The sequence below is a fragment of the Balaenoptera musculus genome, chromosome 6 (genome assembly GCF_009873245.2).
Source record: "Balaenoptera musculus isolate JJ_BM4_2016_0621 chromosome 6, mBalMus1.pri.v3, whole genome shotgun sequence".
Lineage (NCBI taxonomy): Eukaryota > Metazoa > Chordata > Mammalia > Artiodactyla > Balaenopteridae > Balaenoptera > Balaenoptera musculus.
In genome coordinates, this window is record NC_045790.1 from 9,639,328 (window position 1) to 9,660,471 (window position 21,144).

General features: G+C 40.7%; 1 protein-coding gene across 12 annotated transcripts in view; it reads right to left on the bottom strand.

Annotated features, from left to right (window-relative positions):
- Positions 1–669: 669 nt before the first annotated feature.
- Positions 670–21,144, bottom strand: part of HMBOX1 (homeobox containing 1) — a 178,918-nt gene continuing 158,443 nt past the window's right edge. For 2 of the 12 annotated variants that reach the window (XM_036855839.1, XM_036855836.1), the window contains 4 exons: positions 10,135–10,217; positions 8,444–8,539; positions 7,489–7,580; positions 4,572–5,519 (listed from right to left, as the gene is read on the bottom strand). In XM_036855839.1, the coding sequence (XP_036711734.1) occupies positions 5,382–5,519; positions 7,489–7,580; positions 8,444–8,539; positions 10,135–10,217 (409 nt within the window). In that variant the 3' untranslated portion in view covers positions 4,572–5,381. Of the gene's footprint in view, positions 5,520–7,172; positions 7,278–7,488; positions 7,584–8,443; positions 8,540–10,134; positions 10,218–21,144 lie in introns of all 12 variants that reach the window. The other 10 variants (XM_036855841.1, XM_036855838.1, XM_036855837.1 and 7 more) reach the window with 8 other exon arrangements.

Sequence of the window (21,144 nt, forward strand, 5' to 3'; positions counted from 1 at the left end):
ATGGAAACTGCTCAGTTTATAAGCTTCCGGCGATTAGTGAGTCAACCGTTGACCCTCTAAGACGGCAAGAGTAGTAGCTTATCACTTTTAGCCTGTGAGAATTAAGAACAGCCTTTTGTATAACCTGTTTGTGAGAGGGGTTTCTGTGACTGGAAAATGGACTTATGGGCTTGATGTGTTTAAAAAGCCTTTCCCACCACCTTAGTGCGGCAGTTCTCTTGAGAGCAGTAAGGAAATCTTTCCTCTTAAGTGATTATCATCTTTTGAAAAGAAGACCCTATCATGAAGGCGACTGCAGTACAGGAAAAGAAAGGGCCCCTTCTTTGACAGCACACCACCGTTAGGGCCATCCTTCCAGGATAACCTGGGCATTCACGGTTGCCTCCCGGGGAAAACCTCCCATTCTCATTATGGGGCGATACCTTTAAACTGGGTAATTTAGGTATTACCAGGTAACGGCAACCAGACAATATGGAGATTAAGAAACAGAAGAGGGTTTCCAGGGCATGCAGCTCAGTTTGCCAAATTCAATATGGCTAACAACTGATCCCCAAATCCTGAGTAAACATCCTTGTTATTTAGAGAGCACACAAAAAGGAATGTCTTACGCAGCTCCTAGCCCTGCCCCCCTGCATCCCCACCCCCACCCCACCCCTGTGCCCTGCAGAGATACCACCAGTGGGAGCTGGTCAATGTGCCCAACGTTCACTTGGGAAATCTTGACAAACAAACGCGGCTCAGTAAAGCTATAAATGGATTTGGCTGGTCTCAATGCAGCCCCAATGAATACAGTAGTAAAACATTACTAATAATCACAACAACAAAATGACAAACTCTATCACCACTGTGACATAAGATTTAAATCACACACAGAGATTAACACAAAACCAACGCACGAGTAGAGGGTCAGGACTATTGAATGCAGAGTGCTACTGCGCACAAGGTCATCAATAAGAAGAAAAATTATTGCCTAAGAATCTGTTGAGACTTGTTGGGGAAAAAAAATACTCTGGTGGTTCTCTGAACAACAACAAAAAGAGACAAACAGCAATTTTAAAAGGCAGAGCCACGAGTTAAATGGGAAGACTGCTTCTACCCAAACCCTTCTTAAGACCAAAGAGAGAGAAGGACTTGACGTTCACATTTTTAGGACGGGGGTGGGGTATCATTTATGAAAAAGGGATTATTTCCACTGTTGTGGGCAGAGAGAGTAGCTGGTCAGCGGAATATGTAGCTGGTCAAAAAGCTGGGCTGCAAGACAGGAAGGGGTGTTTGTGTGAAGAGATGGACCACACCCCCCTACTCTGCCTGCTGCAGAGGATAAAAAAATTGCAGCAAGGAGTCAGCTCAAGATGAGACCTTGGTTTGGAGCCCAGAGGAAAAGAGAAGAGGAGTTGTTCACAGACAGGGAGGATGTGACTGTAGATTCCTGATGAAATGAAAGTCTAGTTACTTACACTTGGTGCCTGATGGTTGAAATCCAAGAGGGAAGTGTGTAAAGACACAGGCCAAACAGGGAGAACGGAAGCAACTGTATCACTAGCTCTTCACGAGTTGTCCCTTTTGAGGTAAAGGTGCTGTTCGTCACCAACTGCTGCCATGATAAACCTACAGGACGGAGGACTGGGTTTGCATCCTCCCATACGAGGGGCTGCTCCCTCCCTCACGTCCTTTTAGGTGATCACCGCGCCTGAGCTTAAAGGGGGCTTCCTGTTCGAGGATCTTTCTGTGAAGGACTGAGACGCGGGGGAGAGCCCACCCACCGAACGACAACATGTGGGAACTCTACAGGCTCCACAGGCAGGGGGAGGCCACCCAAAGGACTGAGGCCGTGAAGAAAACTGCCTCGGGGTGCTCCAGCCTTCCAGGCGTTGCTGAGACCAACCACAGTGTCTATTTGGTACTGACGGGTCCTGGAAGGTCACAGATCAGAGTGTACTGTGTAGCCCTCCCTGGCCTTCATCTGCTGTTACGGTTCTCAAGAGATGGGCAGAAACGGCATTAGGATGGTCCACCTTTAAAGCGTCCCTTTGTAAGGCTGTGTTTTAAGAAGGCTAGGAAATTTACCCATGTGACCACAGTATAATTCAATGAAAGTGTCTTAAAAGAATAACAGACAAGTTACCTGAACTGCTTGCAAGGTTTCCCCACCTGACACGTTTAGTCTTCCTCACCTGGGAAGGAGCAGCCCCTGAAAGAGTCCTCGGGGGCCTGAAAAAAGTACAGCAGGAAGTGAGAAAAGAGGACAGAAAAACCGAAAAGCACACAATGGGATGTTTTAAGAGCCTGGCTATTTTCCCTTCAGTAAGAGAGCAGTTTAGGGTTTCTATTTTAATACCATCTCTTAAGCCTGAAAAAGCTTAAGAAAAAAATTTACTCCCCAAAGATATTACAAATTAGACGGTGGCAGCTCCATATGCCACTGTAAGAACTAAGGTAGCCCGGAGAAGAGAGCAGAGCTAAACCTGATGACAAACAAAAAACCAATGGTAGATTTAAATCGAGGCCCCAGAGAACTAAATTTTCACTTCTGGGGAAAAAGCACAAGTTATATGTAAAGCAGTAGATGTTAGAGCAGACCGGCAGTCTTCTTTAATCAAACAAAGAACTCCGCGTGCAGGGCTCCTTCCTCCAGTTCCTACTGAACCCAAGGCAATGCTGTGCCGCACTGGCAGACACATTCTTTCACTTTTCCCAGATTTCCAGGTAAGCACCTGGTACTGCCTTCATGGATACTCTCCTTTACTCTTTGAAGCTTTCTTTCCTTCCTTCAAGGTCTTAAATCAATGAAACCTTTTAGCTCTTCTCTGGCAGTCACCCTGTTTCTTTAGAAACTGCAGCTGCCTTTACAGTTCGAGTCTGTTTCTTTAAAAGGACCAGCAAGAACAAATGATACGAGCAATCCCATCTTAAAGAAGCTATCAATTATAATAATCTCCTTACAATAAATCATGGATGTGGCTTGTCAGACAGTATATTTTTCTCTCTCCTTTTCTTTCTGATTCAACTGAAAATAAGCAGACAAAATTCCACCGAAATGGAAAGATATGTTGTATTTTTTCTAAATAATATCAGAGGAAAGAAAGATAACACCGTCTCCTAATAGAAATAAAAAGTCAAACACACCGAGAAAGAAAATGAGTGGGGGGATCGATCATTCCTGAGAATAACAAATGCTACTCTTGAATTCGTTGGTTCAAGTAATATAGTTAAACAGAAAAGGCTACTCCATTTTACTTCAATTCTTGGAAGCTGGAAAAAAATATATACATTTTCCCCCTGAAATCCAAGGACAAGAGCGGGCCCAGGCCCTGCCTGTAGCTCTATAAAGTCACAGACCCATAGAAGGTGGCACCTTCATGCCTCTCAAAGGCTTCCTCACACTGACATAAGCAGGATGAAAAGACAGTGGAGGCGATCTCATCAGCGTGTGCCTTAGGTGCAGTGAGACCAGCTAGAAGCTGGCGGATGTTCAAACTCACTGCTGAGGAAAGGAGAAATGAAGGCGGCCAGTCATTCTCTCTCTCAATGGTTTTAAGTTGAAAACATTTGGTGGGGGAGGAAGGGTGAAGAGGTAAGGAAATGGCACTCTCCTTCAATCTTAGAATCACTTTCAGGCAATGGATAAATAGACGAAGCCCTGCTTAACAGCCAGGCCCATATTCCCCTTTAAACAAGGCTTCGTTGTCTGTAGGAAGGAGAGAGGGAACGAGGCAGGAAATAGAGAGCAGCTGTGCCTCCTTCAGACGCACCCTACGCTGCTACACTGAAGGCTGTTTCCTCTTACCCACAGTGACAGTGTGTCCTTTAATCGGGATGCCAAGAGATCATTTTCATACAAGGCCAGCAGATGTAATTTTCTTGGACGCATGAACAGTTCATCATTTTGCTACTGGACGACAAGGTGATCACAGGGTGACTTTATAACTCAAGTTCACTGTTTGGTATTTTGAGTTCTCAAAATGAAAAAAAGATTTATCAAATATAAATATCTTTAAAAAGTAACAAAAGTGCTACATATGTGATCAAGGAAAAAAATTCCATTAGTTACTGCCGCTTAAAGTAGATTAAACTTTACAAATATTACCACATCCATTATCAATATGGCTTCCAATTATTAAATAAATTGCCTGTAGCAATATAGCTTTTCACACCTCTACAAGGACAGAGTAAAGAGAACACCAAAGCAGTCACATCCTGTTGTATCTCGCAGACCCACGGCATAAGTGGCAAACGTCCCCTGCTTTTTTCTGCTCCTAGTTAGGAAAGTATTTGCATTTGTGAGAGTCAGTCAGCATAATCCCGCTATAAAGTCCTCTATCAACCTCTCATGTTGAGGGGGCTTCAGTTAATGGATACAAAGACTGGAAGTTCATTCACTCACTTTTGACCTTAGCTCCATCCTCGAAATGCCTTTTTTTGGTAGCAGGGAAAGGGGACACAGGAGGCAAAGCAGCTTCCGTGACGACCTCCAGCACCTTTCCAGGCAGGCATGCACCTGTGCCACGTACTGTATAGTGGTTCTGAGAACTGGACTTACATCCGTTAGACATTCAGCTCATGTTTTTTCACAATGCTCTCAAGCTGGGCTTTGTGGGTTTGTTTTTTTTTAAATGACTTTTGTTTTTTGTCATTTTTCTGTTTGTTTTAATCATGGTCCCAAAGGCAGAGGCAGTATTTTATCTACTTAAGTAAGTCACACAGCTTGTGAGAGGAAAGGATGTCTGTGTCAGGCATGTTAACATCAACCAAAATCTGAGATCGAGTGTTTCCACTGACATTCTTAGCACAGCACCCAAAGAAGTATAATCTAGCCACAGTGTGACTATTATGAGGCACGGCTTATTGCAGCTGGAAATCGATTCTTCCCACACTGAGGTGGGGGTTCTAGTGTCCCTTTTACTCTGTGGGTACTCCCCAAATGGCGTCTGTCCAGCCTAGGCCACGCTACCTCAGCTTGCATCCTACCAGCCTCGGGGAAGGAAAAGGGGTACAGACTAGTGTTACAGGAATCTAAAGGTACCCAAGGTTTTACACACAGCCTAATATTTGAGAACTGAGGGCTATCTAAATACCTGGAAGCACTTTCTTGGAATGCTAAGACAGAGCAGCAGGATCTTCTAGCCTCGGGGGCTGGGAGAGGGAAGTTTGGTCGGTTGGTTGGTTGGTTGGTTGGTTATCATTTACTGGGAATTAATACTGAGAGAGTATATGCAAAGGCTGAGGGCACCATGCCATCTTCACAGAACAAGACCCTAACGGCTAACTGACATACAAGAAACTGCAAGTTATACTGTAAGAACACATGTTAAGGACCGAGGAAAGTCTGCTAAGGTGCTACGTCTAAACTAAGTTAACTTCTCGTGTCCAATCCTCCCTCATCAGTCGTCATCCAGGGCCTCTGTCTTGATTTCGTTGGCTCCTTGTCGGGCCAATGCCAAGATAGTGTGGTTGACTGCTGCCATTTCCACAGCTAATGAGATGGGGTCTTGGTGGTCACTATGGCTAGTGCTGTCATCCTAAATGTGCAGAGATAAGAAACAAATGTTAATAGTGCACTGGTAAAATTCTCTGGCTCACAGAAAGGCATGCTGCGGGCAAGGGGAGGCAGAACATTCGTGGGAGAAAACGGAGTTGGGGGCGTCATGACAGAATAGAGGTGAAATGTATTTAAGTAGACACTGAATGGATATAGGTCCAGAGACTTCTGGTTGGCATTTTTATGATTCAACAAATAAAAAGCACTGAAATGTTTTTTTCTTGCTGAGAATTTTTTCCTTCTATCAGAAAGATTGCTGGGGATGATGATCAAACCTGGACCATTCCAAGTTTGCAACAAATACAGCACTAGTTAATGAGGGCCAAACTAGTGAGCTTAAATTCTGGATTGGTGCTCTTACAAACAGACTATCAGAATTCCTAGTATCTCTCTACTCAACTGAGAAAACTAGACAAAACTACAGACACCAACACCTTACGGATAAAAATGCTTTTTTGTAAAAAAAAAAAAAAAAAAATGCTTTTTTGTAAAAAACAAACCAAAAAAAACCCCCCAAACCCCAAACTCTCAATTACAACAGGACAAAAGTATAACTGCTGGAAATGGGTTCGCGAGAAAATGTCGCCTGGCGCTCTCCTGCTGTAAGGGAGCCGGGCAAGGGAAGTGCAGGTGTCTTACTTGGAGGGAGCGTGAAGCTCGCCTTCTGCAATGCCAATGTGTTAAACAATACAGCCGTGAAGGAGACTGGCACTGCAGGATGTTCGTCAGGCGCTGAAGATGGTGTTACAAATAAGGGGTAAGTTTCTCACCTGTCACATCTTCAGGGAAACTCTGCATCGAAAAGCTTTGGAAAGGGTGAGTCCCTTTGGGCGAAAAATAGCATGGCATGTGTTGCCCTTAGGGCATCTGGGAGAAAAGGTGGAAGTGATCCACCTACATTGGTAGACTAAAAACTAACAGGAACGTTTCCACTTAGAAAGACTCACAGAACATTCTCTTGAGTGAAACATGGAGCTCTGATTTGGAGTCCTCAGAGGGAAATTCTGTGCTCATTCGCACAGGCTGGCCTTTAGTTTAAATAGGGATCAGCATGGCATTGCCGGTACCCTGGCAGTGTCTATGCTCAAGCTGGTAAACAGGGGCTGCAAAGCGGTCGGCAGAAGGGAGAACACAGTGGACTCTATTAAAAGAGCTGGCTGAGGGGCAAGGCAAAGGTGTACATCAAATAGGAAAGAGCAAATGTTTTCCTGCTGGGGCCTAGGAGAAGAGACCGTACATTCTCTTCATATTCCAAATGGAACGAGTTTAAAATCCTATAAAAAATTTAACGAACTCTGTCAACAGATTTGTGAGGGGAAAATTCCCACATTCTTAGTTACTGAATTATTCCATCCAGTGGCTACAATTAAATATATTTTCCCCCTAAGCAACGAAGAGTAAGTCAGGGTGAGGTGGGCAGACATGCATTTATGAGAGGGTGTGTGTGTCGATGTGCCAGAGACTCTGGAGGAACCACTATCTCGGCACGAGGGTTCCCACGGCACCGGGGCCGAAGCGGGCGGGCCCTTCTACTGTGTGCTGGTCCGAACGTGTCCAGGCAGGGCCACAGCTGCCCGCAGCCCCTAGTGTCTCTTGGGCAGTGAGTGTGTGTGTGGTGGGTGGTGGAACTTGCTTGTCTGGATCAGATCCTCCTCTCTTCTTCTACCTTCTCTGCTTCTCTGCCTCCCTCTGAACTTCTTCCCTCCTCCTCCTCCCCATTGCGTACTTGCCAAGTATCCTGTTACATGACAATAAATCCATGTGGGTGAATAACGATTTCTCACAAATTCACTTTCAAATTACACGAAAATCTAACTAGACACAGGAGCCAAGTGGAGGGACATTCGCTTGCCTCCCCTCCCCCACCCCGTACAAAACACACCCATGGAATTGAGTTGTCACACCGTCCCACCCGCTCTGTATCCGGCAGCCTCCCCTCCGCTGCTCACCTGCTCTGAGTAGTCATTTCCGTCGACGTCATCACTGTTGGAATGGCCTCCGGGACTCTGTACATCTATCCCATGACTCTCCAGGATTGCTGCTTCTTCGAAAAAAGCAAATAGATCCCTAAATTATCTGTTACATTGCCATAATGGTCTAAACACTGAATTTGTATTGAGGAAATTAGAATGTAATTAAACAAAAAACCTAGACTCCTCTCTATGTTTTGTTTCTTTTAAATTGCAGACAGATGGAACTCAGCGGCACAGAGGTCAGGGGAGGAACACGTTTGCCATTCCGGAGCCCCTGCTGCTATGCGTGTACATTTGAGTGGCTGACTGTTAGGTGCTTCATAAATACTTACCAACTAATTAAACAGCTCTCCTGTCTTGGGGTTCTATAAAGCACTTGAGAATTGCAATGATGAAGAGGAAGTAAGTTTATAAATGAAATACAATTTTAGAAGCTCAAAACCACCCCTCCACCCCAATCTCATCAATTCATGTTTCTTAAATGCTCTCTCTTTAAAAAAAAAAAAAAAAATCTCGCCTTTTACTAGGTTCCTTGTATATTAAGACTCTTTTATTCCAATTTTATTAATCACATGTTTCTTAACATCTAGGTCATAGCTCAGTAATAACGAAGATGCTAAGGGTATCACACTCCCTCTCTCAAGCCCTTACAAGTATCTTTAATATGCACCCCAGGAGTAACTGATCAGAGACATTCTAGATTCTAGCATATTAAGAACAATGAGTTTCAGAAATAATGCCATTCTTATTACAATACAAATAGTGTGATTAATATTAACTTTGCATTATTAAAACTACAATGAAGAAAAACGTAAGGGCAAGTCTCATTAGGCTTAAGAGGTAGGATCATTTAGACCTGCAGTTCTAAATGGAACTAAACACAACGGCCGTAATTGCCTCAAAGGAGACAGCAGCCTCTCTGGTACATTACCGATGTTGGCTCTCCTCTTGATCTCCTTCCGTCTGTTAGCAAACCAATTATATACTTTCAGGGAGGTAACTCGTTCCAGATCTGACAGTTTTTTGCCTGTGAATGCATGCAATAAAATTCAGATAATCTATATCTGAGACTAGTTTTAAGGGTTACTTCTCTTCTTTTTTAAAACGTTCTTTTGATTGCATTTCTTGCCAGAATAACAGATATAGAAGTAATTTTTTAGCATGAGCTAGTACTATGTATAGACTCAATTACTGAATGAATAAACATATAAATAAACATGCAAATAGCAACTAATAACACAAAATGCTTGAATTCAGAAAACCACACAATATTAGGGAATTCCAATATTAAATATTACATTAAAGAATTCGGTCCGCTAGGGTTCAAAGTTCACATGATTGTATATGAAGGCTTCATTTGATCAGCATCATTCTAGATGAATATGTTATTCTTTATCAAGTTTCCAGATAGATGAAGTTTATTTACATCTTTAAGGCCTTATATTACCTAGTTTCCTGCTGTGTTTTCTTGAAGATTAAGATCACTATGACCAGCCGTAATTGTAACTATGCTGGAACACATAGCACAATTCAAACTGTATTTTAAATGTATTATCTTCTTTGCTGTCAAATGTGACGTTTTATGGATAGCACCATGTTTACCAACATGGCAACCACCTTGTACCTTTCCCTCCTCCCTTATCCTTTTCTGTTTCAGCTTTTAATCCACACTGGGTGGAGAAACCAGAAAACAGGTTAGGCCCTTGATGGTAAGGGGGGTAAAGTATTTTCCAGGAAGAGTTTGAGTTCCAGCACAGCTTCAGGGCTGGGACTTTTTGGCTTGTGTAAAATAAGGGTACAGGTATCATTGTAGCTGAGCTTGTAGGTTTTAGATTATTAAAAGTCTGGCTTCTAACTAAGGGGGGGATAAATTAGTATTTAATTATTATAAAACAGTGATACTTTTGTGTTGATATATATAGCCTTTAAGCCAATCCAATTAACTGGCCAAATGGAGATCAACTGGATCATCTTAACTGAGAACGCTTTCTGGTTAAAAAAAAAACCCTGTAAAACATGAAAGAGCACTTTAGCACTTGGAAGGAAAGATGTATGAGTGCTTCAGGGGCTCTGTGGACTTGCACAGGAACAACAGGACTTCAGAATGGAATTACCCTACATCTTTTCCCACCTAAGAAGTCATCCTGATGTAGGAAGGAGAAAGAAGCCAACTCCAAAAAATTCTTTCTTCAAGCAGGAATACAGAATTATACAATTTTCAACAGCTGTAAAAAAACCAAAAAAATAACACCACACCCTATCTTACTAATTTCATTCACTAACCTTGCTTAAGTATGCCAAACTTTAAAACTGTTTTGAAATTGGTATATTTATGCTGTATTTTTGGAAAAAGAAATCTACAGTCTTCACAAAAAATAATTCTGAGGTTGCGTATCTCAAGCGAGGACGTTCGCTGGGAATTCGCACGTGAAGTCTGATCTGGGGCAGCGTGGTCACCCCCTAGGAAGCACTGTCTGAACAGGACAGGGTAGTGGCCATCCACAGGAGGATGGCAGGAATGGACCCAAGAGCACCCCGTTGGGAGAGGAAGAGACTTAGGTCCCAAATGATGACCTGAGCCGAGAGCTCCAGCACAGAGCCAAGCAGTGCTTGCTGCCTTACCTGGCTTCTGTATAACTGCGTTGCAAGCATTTGCAATTTCTTCTCTCTTTGCTTCATCTGGGTATTGATTCTCATTGAAGTAACTGCAGAGGCAACCAATTAAGACACAAAGTTTGTACTTTTAAAAACTGTGCTCTCCTTAAAACACCAGCCCACTGAAAAAGATGTTCTTCTTTAGGATGTAACATTAGAGTGTTTGGTCCAGCCTGTCCAATGGAATTTTCTGTGAGGATGGAAATGGTCTGTTCTGTACTGCCCAACAGGGTGGCCACTCCTCACATGTGGCTGCTGAGCACTTGAAATGGAGCTGATGTGGCTGAGGAAGGGAATTTTAAATTTGATTTAATTTTAGTAAACTTAAATTTAAGTAGCTCCATGTGACTAGTGGCTTCTATATTGGATAGTACGGGTCTGGTCACTGCTAGGCTTCATTAAAAGATGTCCTTGAAAAAAAAGTTACTTGTGATATGGGTGGCTGGTTGAAATCACAGAGTTCTGTTATTAAGGCACTGGTAACAATAGGACTCTCTTTGCATGTCATGTTTGTAGTAGCAAAAGTTGGAAATTACCCAACTGTCCAATCAGTAGGAGAATGACAGAACAAATTATGGGACATCTATATTTATACATAGCTATTTAAAAATGACTAGAAAAACTATCCATTGGCCTGGAGAGATGTTTACGACACAGTCCTAAGTGAGAAAAGCAATCTGTAGAATAATGTGCATGTAAAAGTACTGTTAAGAAATTTGAAAAATACCTGTCTATGTGTACTTAAGTTTGCATGGATAAAAGCTGGAAGGGTACACATCAAGCTTGATTACCTCCTTGTGGGAGAAGGGGATTAGTAGGAGGAAATTTAAACATTTCTAAATTTATTTTTGCCTTTTCCCCTATGTTAAAAAAAGCATATATTACTTCTATACAATAGTACTTAAAGAAATTAGGCTTACTCAACCCATCCCTAGCATTATCAGATCTGAGACTATATGTGGGAACAGAATGCTTATTAGTACTACCTGTTCTGTCATCTATGAGTTAAAAAAAAAAAAAAAGTGGACTTCCCTGGTGGCAGAGTGGTTAAGAATCTGCCTGCCAGTGCAGGGGACACGGGTTCGAGCCCTGGTCCGGGAAGTTCCCACATGCCGCAGAGCAACTAAGCCTGCGTGCCACAATTACTGAAGCCCGCGCGCCTAGAGCCCGTGCTCCGCAACAAGAGGAGCCACCGCAATGAGTAGCCCCCGCTCGCCACAACTAGAGAAAGCCCGCGTGCAGCAACGAAGACCCAACGCAGCCAAAAATAAAATATAAATAAATAAATAAATAAATATATAAAAGACAAAAAAGAGAAAGTGAATTTCTGTGCTTTGAACCTGGAAACTTAAGATCAGGAAATGATTCCTTGTCAAATTCTAGTACCTCCCATCTCCTCAGGGGCTTCCCTTCCCCCAGAAAGCAGCTTTCCCATTCCTTCACCCTCTGTCTGCACTGGTGAAAATGCCATTCTACGGCGAATAAACACTGGAGGCCCCTAACCCTTCCTGTGAATCCCCAAACCCGCCTTCTGCAATGCCACTCCTCTCCCCTGAAGCCCTCTCCATGAGACCATCCTTCACTGTAGTCCTGACACAGCAGCTGCCATCACCAAACAGCCTTTCCTTTTCTAAAATATAAGCGATAGAACTATATCATCCAGTCTTGTCAACCACCACCCTCCACAAATGGTCTCCTGCTTAAGTCCAAGATTTAAGCATCTCTTCCCACATGACATTCTGCTATCATTTTTAGGGCTTCCGTGTTCATACTGAGAGTTCTTCCAATCTCTGCTCCACTTCCACATTCCTATTGACCTTTATCTTTACTCCACTTCTGCTATTTATTTGGGCAAAGACACTCTGGATTAGTTTCCATTAACCAGCATCATGGGCATCACCTGGCAGCTTGTTAGAAAGGCAGAATCCCAGACCCCACTTCAGACTAAATCAGAATCCGAATGTTAACAAGATCTCCAGGTGATTCGAATGCACGTTAATGTTTGAGAAGCACTGGATTAGCTCATTCATTTAAAATTCAGCAACAAAGACAACAAAAGCAGATATTAAGTACCTAATGTTATATGCATCCACTGTGGGTAAAGAAGAGAATTAGTTTCTGACTTCAAGGAGTTTATAATCTACTGAAGACACATATAAATCAATACACTTGTGATAAAATTCCATAGGATGTCTGAACAGAGCAGAGTTCAGACAGACGAAGGTGTGCTCAGTGCTGCTGAATGACCTGGCAGAGGAAGTGCCATCTGAGTCAGGTCTTGAAGATGAACAGGAGTTTGCAAGGCAGAGGAGAGGAGGAAGAACATTTCATGCAAGGGAAAGAGCATGAGCAAAGGCAAAAGGTAGACAAAAGCCTTGAGGATTCTGGGCATAGAGAAGAGTTCAGTGTGGTTAGAATATGGGGAAGCAATGAGGAGACGCTAGTCTGGAAGAGTAGGATGGGGCCAGCCTGTGATGAGCCCTGACTGTTCTATGAGTAGTATAGACTTCACCCTGAAATGGAGGTTTTCAGGCCACACAGAGATATACTCCTGTCTGTGTTTTAGAACGATAACATATCTTCAATACTCCACCCTATGATCTGAAATTCTGAAACTCCCCAAGCAACCTTCTACTCACCTACTCCACCTCTTCAAAATAATTTGTTCTTCACCTTCTTTATAATCTCGAATCCTTTAAAACCCTACTCCAACTTTAAAAATCTGTTCATCTATTACTCTTCTTCTGGCCTCACCTCTCATTTCTCAGCCTGAACTCCATGGCAAGCCGAATCAACTGTATCTCTTAGGAGAAATTCTGATTATTCAGCTTTTCTGTCCTTCCACCATACCTATCCAGCCAATCTCCCACCCTGCAGAAAGCACCTTCCACTTGTTTTCTTCCATCCTTCTCTCAGGGTACCAAGTGTTTCTGGACAAAGTCATAAAATAGGGCCAATTGGTTTCTTTATAAATCTGTGCTTTTCAACCTTAACTGGGCCCCTCATTTCTGTTGGGAATGCTCTTTGTCCTTCTAGCCAACTGTCTTTCATACTCCATCTTTAGTGCCCCACTTACCCGAAACCTTTCCACTCTGAAGTCCCAAGCCCTCAAACCCACTACCGTCATTCTTTTTGCAGATGCCCTTGCCTCCTCTTTTACCAAGATGGAGGTTATTAAATATGAGTTTGCGTAATGTTTTTAGCGTCTCAACTTCTGCACGTCTCTGAGTCACTGCACATTCTTCTCTTCGTCTCATGGCAGAGGCAGATGCATTCTCCTCTTCAAGGTCTACTTCTCCACGTGTGTCTTTGATCTCATCACCCCCACCCTCTTTCATTTTCTCAACTCTCTCCTTTCTTTCTTGCGTACCCCTTCTTTTCCCTGTGCCCATGCAATTTACTCTATTTCACCGATTTTATGATGCACATTTCCTCATCATTATAATCTCTAAAATCAGGTACACCTTATAACTGGTGGTGTCTGAAAATTGACTGGCAATGTCCTCCCTCCCCCCACGCCCACCCCGTACATAAACTAAAGGTGTGTCATACAATCAAAGCCCTCTTAGATTTGACGGGATATGGTAGCTGCTAAGACCCAGAGGCCCCGTTTCAGCTGCAGCTCAATGGCTACTACAGCCCCCTGTGGTAACTCCTCTTCCAAATTACTGCAAAGCCTGTGACTGACACTCTGCTCCCTCTAATGTCTGATTAATATTCCTAATGTACATCTCTAGTCATGCCACTATTCTGTTCAAAAGTTTTTCAAGATTTATTATAGAGGTGTTTAGAGTTCTCCCCCAACTACCTTTGCATCTTTATCTGCTGCTACTCTCATATAGGCATGCTACAGTCTAGGAAAATGGAATAGCCTTGTCAACCCCATGCATCTCTGTGCCTTTCTCCTACCAGTATATCTGTTTTTTTGCCTCCCTGCCCCCAAACCATCTTGTCTTTCACAGCATTGCTCAAATATCACCTCAAAGGTAAATAATTTCCTTACCCCATGAATCCCACAGCATTTCGTCTGTTCCTCTCGTACACCTTTTTCATCTTGTATTACAGCTATCACTGTACACCTCTCTGACCACACTGAAAACCACCTGAGGCCAGGGTGCCAAGTCTGACTCATCCCCACATGCACTCCTCATTGATGATATGCGCTCCTCAATAACAATGGAAAAGTCCCCACCAGCCCAGTGTAGGGGCCTCCAAAAGAAATGGATATCACTGTAAATGAACTGTTGACCATCAGGGGTATAGAGTTACTGCAACAGGGTCTTGAAGGGTACATACTAAACTGTTACAAGTGATGATTATCTCCTGGGAGCAAGAATGCTGGGGGCGGTGGGTAGAAGAGAGGGAAATATTGGTGGTAATGAAGATCAGTTTTCACATTCTGCTTTATACTTCTCTGTTGAATTTCTGAAATGAACATATGCCATTTTCATAAATTTCTTTTTAATAAAAGAACTTTGGGAAAACATTCAGACAATTAAGGACTAGTTTACTGATTAATATAACTCCATAAACAATTTATGTTTGGAAAGTATATCTGGATTGGCTAGAAAATATTAGGTTTGTGATTGCCATCCTAGTGACTAACAGAATAAAACCATAGTATTTCTGGAAGTTAAATAAGAATTTGCAGTAATTCGTGGCATATATGATTAATGAGTTTAAAAGTTTTAAAAAATCTTATTTAATTTGTATTTTTAGGATTTAACTATATAAAATAAAGTCAGAATAAAAATAAATTGGTAACGTCTTCCAAATTAAAGACTCAAGAATATAATTCACTAACTATAGTTCTAAATCTCTAAGCCTGGCAGTTAATAATTTCTTTTCTGTTAAAGACCTATTATTTTTATAATTAAGAAATGTAGGCCTATTGAATATTTCAATTTTCATTAAAATGTGCTACCACAGCTGGAGGTGTGTACACTGGACTGAGCGCACCACTTTCCATCTTTCTGTAATGTTTCAATGTTTAAAAAATATTAATTAAATATAGATAGTATAATCTAAACTGATGATATATTTTAAGATACTTCATGGTAAATATTTAAGTTTAAAATGTAATAGTTAAAATTTTTTTGCTAAAAAATTACGAAGCTCTTAAAGCTTTCTTCTTGGTCGTGGTGGGAGGGGTGGCAGACAGACACACAGTACTGATGTAAAGTGGAAGAGTTTTTACGAAAGACAAAGGTAGGCCAGGAAATAAAATATTCAATAAATAAGTATTACATAAGTATGAGTATGTACTTGAGTAGACGTAAGTTCAAAACACGGCCCTGATCTTAACAATATACAGTTCAGTTGAAGACGTCAGATTTAAAAAAGTTAAACAATAGGAGTTAAAGAAACAGTCAAAACAGTAAAACTGTGACAAACCAGAATACATCTAGCTGCTAATTAACTATATAAATGATACGTTAAATAAATTCAGGTTAGAGAGCTATCTCTATGGACTGTGCTGATCTGGGAAAGCTCACTGATTTGGACGGGCTTCTGAGGGATGCAGAGGCCCCAGGCATTGGACAGGAAAGGGCAAAGTTATCAGTAGAGACATAAATACAAAGGTATAAAAACCTAAGGTGTGCCTGGAAGACAGAAGGCAACTAGTAATGCAATCTGATTAGACTATAAGGATTATACGTAGGGTTTGCCTGAAATAGTGCTGTTATCCTGGATTATTAACAAACCCCCCTCTCATTCCCCTAAAGTATCCCACTTAGACAATAAATTACATGGTCACCCCAGGACCACATCACATTATTGACTTATCTGAATTTAATGTTAACTAAAATCCCTATGTCTTTTTCACATGTGCTCTGTGTTCTGGATATTGTCAAAACAAAGGACGCTGAATCGAAGAAAATAATAACTACGGTTTCTATCTAGTTACTTACAAGAGGAGCTATCTAAGCCCAAGGAATCTGCTTGGCATGTAACAGACATTTAGTAAGTAAGTGTCTGATCAAAAGATGGCTGAATAAATGATACATGAAAGAATAAATGAATGAAAGTAGGAAACAGAGGTGAAAACAGAAAACAGTGGTTTCAGTTAAGGCTTTTAGTGAAACCAAGAATACCTCTTTCAGGAGAAAGCTAGTTAGGTTCTCACCATACTGTACACCGTCTTCTCTAGGTATATTCAGATATAGTTGAATACAATTACATTAGTATAGTGTTTATTTTTGAACTATACATAACCAATAGACTATCAATGAAGTTGGGAAATAGGTCTAATGACTTCGATATTTAGACATAATTAATCATTCATTCAGTCACCCCCAAATGTTGACTGAGTCCTAGTTTATACCAAGCAATTGGCAAAATGGTGGCAAAAGATGAACCATGCAAAGCCTGCCAGTGTAATCACTGGGGATGTATGTATGTAACAAAACACATTATAAAGTCCACTGTAAAATGGACTGTATTAGTGGTATGAATGTAGTATATGGGAGCAGAGAGGAATCAACATTTGTGCACGCTTCTTGAAGACAGATCATAGAGGGTGGATAAAGTGAAATAATCCAAGGCAGAGGAAGCAATATGTAAAAGAAAGGGAGTCATGAAAGACCTTACAATGTTCTGAGAATGAGGAGTTTAGTGTGGATGAAATATACATGAGATAGGGTGACTGGGGATCAAACTAAAGAAAAATATTGGGTCCAGATTTTAAAGAGTATGATAGAGTTTGCACTTAACTTTTTTGGCAACTGGAAGCAAAGGTTTTTAAGCAGGGGTATTATATGATCAAACTTATTTTGTAGGGTAGTATCTCTGGTGATACTAGAGGCAAAAGCCAGTTAGGCAGCTGTGGTAACAGCTGAGGAGAGGATCTGAAGTAGGCTAAGGCATGGAAATAGAGAAGAAAGATGAGATTAGAGACATTTCAGGGGCTTCCCCGGTGGCACAGTGGTTAAGAATCCGCCGGCCAATGCAGGGGACACAGGTTCGAGCCCTAAGTCTGGGAAGATCCCACATGCCGCGGAGCAACTAAGCCTGTGCGCCACGACTACTGAGCCTGCGCTCTAGAGCCCGTGAGCCACAACTGCTGAGCCCGCGAGCCACAACTACTGAAGGCTGCGTGCCTAGAGCCCGTGCTCCACAACAAGAGAAGCCCCCGCTCGCCACAACTAGAGAAAGTCCACACGCGGCAACAAAGACCTAATGCAGCCAATAATAAATTAAAAAAAAAAGAAGAAAGCGAGAGAGACATTTCAGGATGGTAATAAAAATTCAAGACAGCCTCACTTCCTGGGTTTAGGCACCCCCTCCCTGCCCCACCACCAAAAGAGACAGCTTTAGGAACAGTACGCACTATTCATTATTCACCTTCAAGCATTTTAAGCTTAAGTTATGTCAAAGGAATAGATATTTCTACTGTTACCAGGTGGATAAATTGTAGGAGAACTTGGTTCTAAGACTCTAAAAGGGACCTGTTTCTGAAATATACTTCTTCTGTCCCATATAAGAATGTTTATAGCCCTAAACATTTTATAAGACAAAAAAGGGAAAGAGATGTAAACAGAAATCTACAGGTAGTAATATAAGAGTGATAAAATCAATCCTAAGGGCACTACACTTTTATAGACAAAGGACATTGTCAGCTGAGTGATCAGGGAGTATCTTCACAGAGGGAAACCAAATGATCGCTTTGCAAGACACTGACAGCAAAGAATTAAAATGAAAAGTGGAAAAATAATTTACATGAGATGAGAAACCGTAAGCTAGTAACAAATTGAAATGTCCTTGAGGCACCTTCATTTCAGTAACACTAAGTCTATAAAAACTGCAGCCAGAAAGTTCCTCCTATTGTGTCTTGGTGAGCATACAGAAGACAGGGAATGGCTCTCTAAGCAAGGGATAATGCCAAGTAAATGAACTTTTTTTTTTCTTCTGTGCCTTTAAGTGAACTATCCCTCCTGAAGAGATATTTAAACCTCACCATTTTAGTAATTCAAAATAAGCTTTCAGGATTGTCATACACTGCTCACTATCTACAATCCAGTGTGCATTTCTTCATCACTAAGTAAAATTACTGGGTGGAGGGCAGGAAAGAGAGTAACATTAAACTAAAATACTCTAGAACCTAATTGTCCCATCTCCTCTCTGAGAGTATCTATGTGTTAAATGATCTTCAGCAACAAACAAAATAATTTAAAATTTTCTTTTTTTGGGGGGGTGTTTTTAAACAACAGAGTGAAGGCAGAGATGAAAGAAATGGGAAAAGTTTCTTTAAGTACAACAACTCTCTTTTGTTAATCCATAAAGGTCTAAGGAAGGAACATCCTCAGTTCACTTACACACCTGGACAGCGATATCCTACATTTTATCCAAAGATCTCAAAGCCCCTCTGATACTAATGATACCTAAAAATATCCCTGAAAAATCATCAGGGGTCAGAGAGAAATAAGAGGGGCAGAGCTATAAATCAGCTATGCATACGACTCTTCATCATTCACTGTGGACTTCAGGACAATAAGGGACTTTGAAAGATTATTCACCAATCAACTTCCACGTCTGAGAAATGGAGACAATGACAAGCTTACACTTAATAAGCTCCCCAAAGTTACAGAGCTGGCTACCATTAGAGACAAGCTCCTTGACTTCCAGGCCCATGCTCTTTCCACTCCTGCTTACTAAAGAAGTCGCTGGATGTAGTGGGTTGAAGAGTGTCACCTGAAAATTCATGACCACCTGAAACCTCAGAAAGTGATCTTATTTGAAATAGGGTCTCTGCAGATGTAATTTTGGGAAGGATCAAAATGAGGTCAAGCTGGGCCCTAAATCCAACAAGAGTGTCCTTACAAGAGAAAAAAGAGAACACAATTAGAGAAGACAATGAGGAAATGAAAGCAGACACTGGAGTGATAGATACATCTACAAGACAAGGAATGCCAAGGACCGCTGACAACTGACAGAAGCTAGAAGAGAGGTGTGGGAGGGTTTCTACCATCAGAACCTCCCAAAGGAACCAACTCTGCTGACACCTTTTGTTCTAAGCCACCCAGTTTGTGGAAATTTGTTATGTCAGCCCTAGAAAACTAATACTCTGGGTAAAGAGAATCAGTACAAAAAGAATGGATGGTCTTAAGAGATACTGTGATTCAACTATCATAACTTGATGGACATTATTTCACTATAGAAATACACCTGGCAAGTAGACTGGAATAAGCAGCTATTTCTGTAAGTAAGTAGTCTGTCAGCTGAATAAGGCATTCTTTGAAAGTCTGGTCAAATACAGAAAAATTCTAACTTCAATTCTTTTTCCTCCTGTAATCCAAATTGGACTGCTACCCTTCTTTTGATGCTTAACATTGTCCTCCATTTGAACAGTTTTCATACTAAACCCCCAATTCAAAGCTTTATTAACTTTTTTAGATTGGCTACTTCATGATAATGGAGCTAAGAGACTGCTGTATTCATCTGTATCTTTACAATTAGTGCAGCGTTGACTTTTTAAAATCTTGGAAGAGTAAGTACAGATAAATATTTCTGTAATACAACAGAGATTATCAATATTAAAAAATCTGCTAAGAGATGTATAATAAAACAAGTATACTAAAACTATGGTAGAATCTAGGTGATAACTGTAAAATTCTTTCAGCTCTGCTGTACATTTAAAATTTTTCACAATAAAATATTGGGAAAACAGTAATTGGTAACATTAATAAGATGATAAAATGCTAGGAGCATCTCCATTAAATCAGAAACAAGGCAACAGAGCTCACTATCCCCAATACAACCTTTTACTTTTGTTACAATTTAATGTTTTTTCTGAAAGTCTTAGTACAATAAGGCATGAAACAGAATTAAGAAACAAATTGGGAAGGAGAGCCACAAAAATATCATTTGCATATTATATTATACCAAGAAAGCCAAGGGATGAATTCAAATTGCCTCAGAAGTAATCAATCAGATGGTTGGGTACTAAACAGGCCAACAAAAATATCAAAACTTTCCTATGCATCAATAAGCAATTGGACAACCTAACAGAAAAAAAGGCATCTATTCATGAGAGCAAGAAAAATGAGAATTAAAAATGCCTAACAAGAAAAATATAGAAGCCATACAAAAAACTAAAAAATGTTATTCATTTCGCTGATAGGTATAAAAAAGATACAAGAAATGAGAGGCATATAACACATTCCTAGATAAGAATGAATAATATGAGAATGTCATTTCTTCCCAAATTAATTTTTAGATTTAACTTCAATGAAATTTAACTTCAATCACATATTTTTCTTCCCTCTTTTTTTCTCAGTGGGAGTGGAATGAGTCAACAATACTATTTGAATGTTTGCCTGAAAAAACAGATGAAAATGGTTAAGAACATTTTGAAAATGGTAATGAATAGGCCCTCTCTTGTCAAATATTGTGAAATTATATGATAATCAGAGCTGTGGTTCAAGAATTGATGATAAGATCAATAGAACCAACAAATATAATAACTTTACATGCAAGAAAGAAAGAATTTTAAATCTAAGAAGAAAGGGAAAATTGGCTATCTGGAAAATAAGACCAAACTAGACCTTCACCTTATAAACCCAATATTTTATGGCTAAATGTAAAAGAAAACATCTGAATGAGGAAGCATACGTGATGGAGGCAGTCACACAAGAATAAAAGCACTGGATTTATCTACATTTAAATAAAAAATTAAATAAATTCCAAATATATAGCGGAAAGGGTTAATGATCTCATTCTACAAAGAGTTAACATACAAGCCAATAAGAACACATGAATACACAATAGAAAAATGGGTAAAGGAAAAGAACAAATACCAAAAGATGAAGTATGAATGATTAATAAACATGTTAAAATATTTAGTCTCACTAGTAATTAAAGGGAAGTTTAAATGTAGACAAAACTAAAACAGTGCTTTCCACCTACCAAATAAGTAAAATGAAGCTGATTTTCACTCACTAAAAAGATTATGGTATGCAGGGAAGGCAGGCTGTGGTG